The following is a 4659-nucleotide window of genomic DNA, read 5'->3' as shown; positions in this document are numbered from 1 at the left end:
TGTCGCGGCCGGTGCTCACCGGGCTCAGCACGCAGAGCCCCCCGCCCGGCAGCGTCGTGAGCCGCGCAGACACCGTGGTCAGCCTCGTGAATATGGGTGAGAACCGGCGCGGGGCACCGGGAGGACCGGGGAGCACCGGTGGTACCGAAATGTGCGGGGCACCGGGAGGACCGGGGGGTACCGGGAGGACCTGAGCGCACCGGGGGATACCGGTGGTACCGGGATGTGCGGGCAGGATCCCGGAGGTTTTGGCAGGACCGGAGACACCGGGACGATCGGAGCACACCGGGGCTCACCGAGGGTACCGGGATGTGCGGGCAAGATCTCCGCGGTTTTGACAGGACCGGGAGGATCGGAGCGCACGGGGATGATCCGGGTGGTTTAGGCGGGACCGGAGAGGACCGGGGCTCACGGAGGGACCGGGGGGATCAAAGCAGGCAGGAGGGGACGGGCAGGACCGGCGAGGAGGCGGCGGCGGAGCCGGGAAAGCACCGAGGGGACACCGGGGACAGCCCCGGCGGGACGGGCACGGGGCTGAGCTGAGCCCAAGCCCAACTCCTGGTCCGTGACCGTGGTACCGGCAGCTCCGAGCATCCTTCGGGGTGGTTTCTCAGTCCTTGTTCAAATAAGGAACTTTTTTGCCCAAAGTTGAGCTCAGTAATGGGGGAGCGGCGGTGAGGGACACGGTGGCCGTGAGGGACAGGGTGGCGGGGTGAAAGTGGCCGGGATGAATCCCAGCTCCGCTTAAAAAGGGGAAATGGAGACGGGGAATGTCCTGCAGCAAGAAGGAGCCGAGGGAGGCTCCTCCACCCCGCTGTCCCCGTTTCAGCGGGCGCAAGGTGGGCAGCGAACGGGGCTGGGGGCAGGCAGGACAGCAGCTCTGGTGCCAGCAGCAGGGTGACCCTCGGTGGGACACTGAATCACGGCTCCAGATAAAATCCTCCAGGCTGCTAATTAGTGCTGGAATCCCGTCCGGCTGCTCACCAGGCTCCAGCATCCCTCGTATTTCCAAGCAGCACAGCTAATCCCAGCCACAAACACTCGGGATGGGATAAATCCTCTCCCAGGGCTGAACTCAGCGGGATTTGCAGACCAGGAGTTCGGATATGGAGCTTTTCCCTGCCCCTGCTCGTTGCTTTAAGGGGTGTTTGGGTGCCCCAAGCACAAAACCCCACACAACCTTTGAGGATGGGAAGAATCCCTCCCTGGAGATGGGAGGCAGGGAGGGGGATCTGCACCCTTGGGAGGAGGTTTAGGCGAGGCAGGGGCTGTGGAGGTGTCTCCCACTCCTTCCTACACCCCCTGTACCACGTGTGGGTGTGAGGAGTCTCCCTGGCACGGACCCAGGCGCTTGGGGTGCCCACAGGCGCAGGCACCCCGCACCCAGAGCCCTGAGGGAACTGGTGGAGTTCAGCGTCCTGGGAAAGCTGAGCGTGATGGAGGCAAAAACTGAAACACCAAATCCCCTCAGCACTTGGGACAACACCCAAGCACCAAAAAAGGGCTTTAAACTGGTCAGGTCTGATGGCAGCCACGGTGGGATGCTCAGTTTGGGAGGGGCACTGCTGCCCTTCCCAGTGCTCCTGGAGTAGCCAGGAGAGCTGTGGAGCCCAGCTCCAGCCTTCCATTTGCATGGCTTTGATTTCTGCCCCCAAAAACAAAGCAACACCATGTTTTTTTAATTTTATTTTTTGGGGATTTTTTGTTTTTTTTGTTTTTTTTTTTTTTTTTTGGTGGGAGAAGGCCAGCTCTCATTTGCATACATAATTAGCTGCACAATTATCCTGATGGGACATGCAAATGGGGTAAAGTCTGTGCCCCATTGGGCACTCGGACCTCTTTGGAGCTGTGTGAGCCGGTCCCGAGGCGCTCCTTGCTCCTGGGAAGGGCGAGTGACAAAAATCCCTGGAGCACAAACAGGGCCCGGTTCGGGGACAGGGGCAGCCCCGGCTGCGTTCGGGGATGTTGGATCTGCCCATCCCACCCCACCCCTGCTGCTCCTCCCGCTCCGCGCTGTTTCTGCGCCCTCCCCGCAGCACCCGGCGGGGTGTTGGGTTTGTAAGCCCGGGGTGAGCATGGGCTTTGGGATTTCTCCTCAGCCGCGAGCCACGGATACGGGCAGGGTGTAATTGTGGAGCAGGGAGATGTGGAATGGGAAGGGGGTGAGGGCTCACAGCGTTCCCGAGCCCCCCAGGGCACCACAGCACACACATCCCCTTTCCACGTTGGCTCCTGGTTTATTGGTGTCCCATGGCAAGGGGGTGGAATTAGATGATCTTTAAGGTTCCTCCCAACCCAAAGCAGCCTGTGATTCCCCCGTGGCTGTTTCAGATGTGCCCACAGCCAAAACATCTTCCTGGAAAATCCAGGGAGCTCTGCAGAGGAACCCAGGACACCTTGGCAAATCCAGCCACAGCCCCCCAGGCACCCCAAGTGTGGGGTGGGAGCTCAGGGCGGCCTCTTTAATTGAATTTTAGGAGTTGGGAAGTGCTGCTCCACTCCAGACTGGAACTTCATCACCCACTGCCCTCACCCCACACATTTACCACTGAAATCCTGCTGCTGTCAGGATTTTCCCAGCCCTGGCTTCATTTTGCAGCCGCTTGAGCCTCCTCTCCTGGGGGCAGCCTGTGCCAAGGTGTCAGTGCTCTCTATGGACCCTCTGTGTGTGATTGAATGGGAAAAGCTTCCCAAATAAATCCTGGGATCCACCTGGGACAGGGTGCCCCTGGCTGAGCTCCCAGGGCTCACCCCAGGAGGATGGAGGAAGCAAACTGGGACTCAGGACGTGTTGGGATAACTCCTAAATCCCTCCCTACTTCAGAAAGCCTCCAGAGCTTTTTTTTTTTTTCCCCTGCTTGCTAGCAAAGGACAGCATCTTCCCTGCATCTCCTTTAAACCTATTTTAGGATGCAGAGCACTTGATGTGGTTGAATATCCTGGCATTTCCTTTTAATTTGGTGTCTGAAATGATCGTGGGGACCCACGGGGAGCAGCCAGGCCCGGTAATTACGACTGATGCACAGTTGGTAGAAGTTTATAGAAGGAAAAACGTGCAGCTAAGAATAACCTGGGGAGCAGGAGGAAGGGAAGGGTGGGATCTGGGAAGAGATCTGGGAATGCTCAGGGATTGGGAGGAGGCTCAGCTGAGATGGAGCTGGGCATCCCCTGCCAGTGGAACGGCCCCAAGGCTGTTTATATCGCTTTTTAATCATTTTTAGATTATTTTTTGGGGGTGATGGGAGCACAGAGGGGGCGCTCAGCTTTGGGGGGAAGGTGCAGCAGCTCCTGGGGATGATGCCAAAGGAGGGGGAAAGGAGAGCAAAGCGCTTGGGTTGGGCTTTTTTGGTGCCTCTCCTCTGCAATCCGGATCATCCACCCACAGATAATTGAGGGTTGGTGGTGTGGCTGAGTCAAGCCGGAGCAGGGGCAGGTTCCCAGGCACCCTGGGCTCCCCAAACCACAGTGGGGGCACCTCCAGCACACCCCCAGCAGCATCTGAGCACCCACAGCTCTGCTGGGTGCTGGGAGGGGACTGCAGGGCTCTCATTTCACAGCAATTTGGATTTTAGCAGCGAACACGGGGGTGTTGAGCCCTCTCCAAAAACTCCAAACTGCTCCAAAATTCCTGTTTGGGGGGCTCCAAGCTGCTGTTTGTGCACCAGTGGTGGCACAGGCTCAGTCCTCCCCCTCCAAAGGGGTTCCCTTTTTCCTCCCTGAAGCAGCAGAGAATTCAGGGATTCCTCCCAGGATTGCATCCCAAACAGATCCAGCTTATTTGGTTCATCAAGGAGCTCAGCTAATTGCAGCTCAGCTAATTTTTGCATTTCTCCTGCTGTCAAGGTGTCCCTGGGCTCCCCTCCCACCAAATCCCCTCCTCTGCCTTCACCCCTGGACCCCCCCATCACCTCCATACCAAAAGGAAGTTTTCATTAAAAAAAAAAAAAATTAGCAGAGGCTTTCACTCTTCTCTAGGGACAAAAATCACCTTTTGGGCTTTTTTATCTGGTGTGAGGTCTCTGTGACCTCTGTGGCTCTGACAAAAAAATCCTTCTGCCCATCCCTGGGTGAGGGTGCAGCTACAGCCGAAGATTTTGGAGCAAAGTGACCAAAAACACACAAGGGGACCCCACTCTGTGTCTGAGTGTCCCCTGGACTGGTGTGGGACACTCACAGGGGGATTATCAGTGCTAAAACCCAGAGGTGATCACTCTGCTCATATTTTGGGGGGAATTGAAAGATTTTTATGAGCCACAGCAGCTTTGGCAGCACCAAAAATCCAGGAGAATAAACCCCCCCAGGATGGGATGGTGGAAGAAATGGAAAAGAGAGAAGAGCCTGAGGGACTGCAGAGGGTTTGGGGGGCTCTGTGTGCCCCCCGAGGGGGGCAGGGGTTGGGTCAGGTGCCCGCAGCATCCTCCTCATCCTCCTGCCCAGCTGGCAACCACCCTGCCAGGGCAGGAAGCGCTCTCCGCATCCGCCCTGCCCGCCCGGCCCCGGGCTCTTTTTATAACACAGCTTGTGGTGAGGCCAGGAGCTGCAGGGAATGTGGGATTTGAAAAACAAAACGAAATTAAAAAAAAAAGAAAAAACAAAAAAAAAAAAAAAAAAAAAAAAAGGGAAAAAAAAAAGGAAAAAAAAAAATTGGGGGATTGAAAA

The 4659-nt window shown here is 56.9% G+C and overlaps 1 protein-coding gene across 1 annotated transcript in view; it reads left to right on the top strand.

Moving 5' to 3' along the window:
* LOC102038924 (bone morphogenetic protein 8B) overlaps positions 1–4659 on the top strand; it is an 11580-nt gene continuing 6921 nt past the window's right edge. Inside the window, exon 1 of the mRNA XM_031062065.1 lies at positions 1–96. Coding sequence (XP_030917925.1) covers positions 93–96 — 4 coding nt within the window. The 5' untranslated portion in view covers positions 1–92. The remainder of the gene's footprint in view (positions 97–4659) is intronic.

The sequence above is a fragment of the Geospiza fortis genome, unplaced genomic scaffold (assembly GCF_000277835.1).
Source record: "Geospiza fortis unplaced genomic scaffold, GeoFor_1.0 scaffold432, whole genome shotgun sequence".
In the NCBI taxonomy this organism is placed as follows: Eukaryota; Metazoa; Chordata; class Aves; order Passeriformes; family Thraupidae; genus Geospiza; species Geospiza fortis.
Note: the sequence above shows the minus strand (reverse complement) of the source record. Positions and strands in the feature narration are given on the sequence as shown.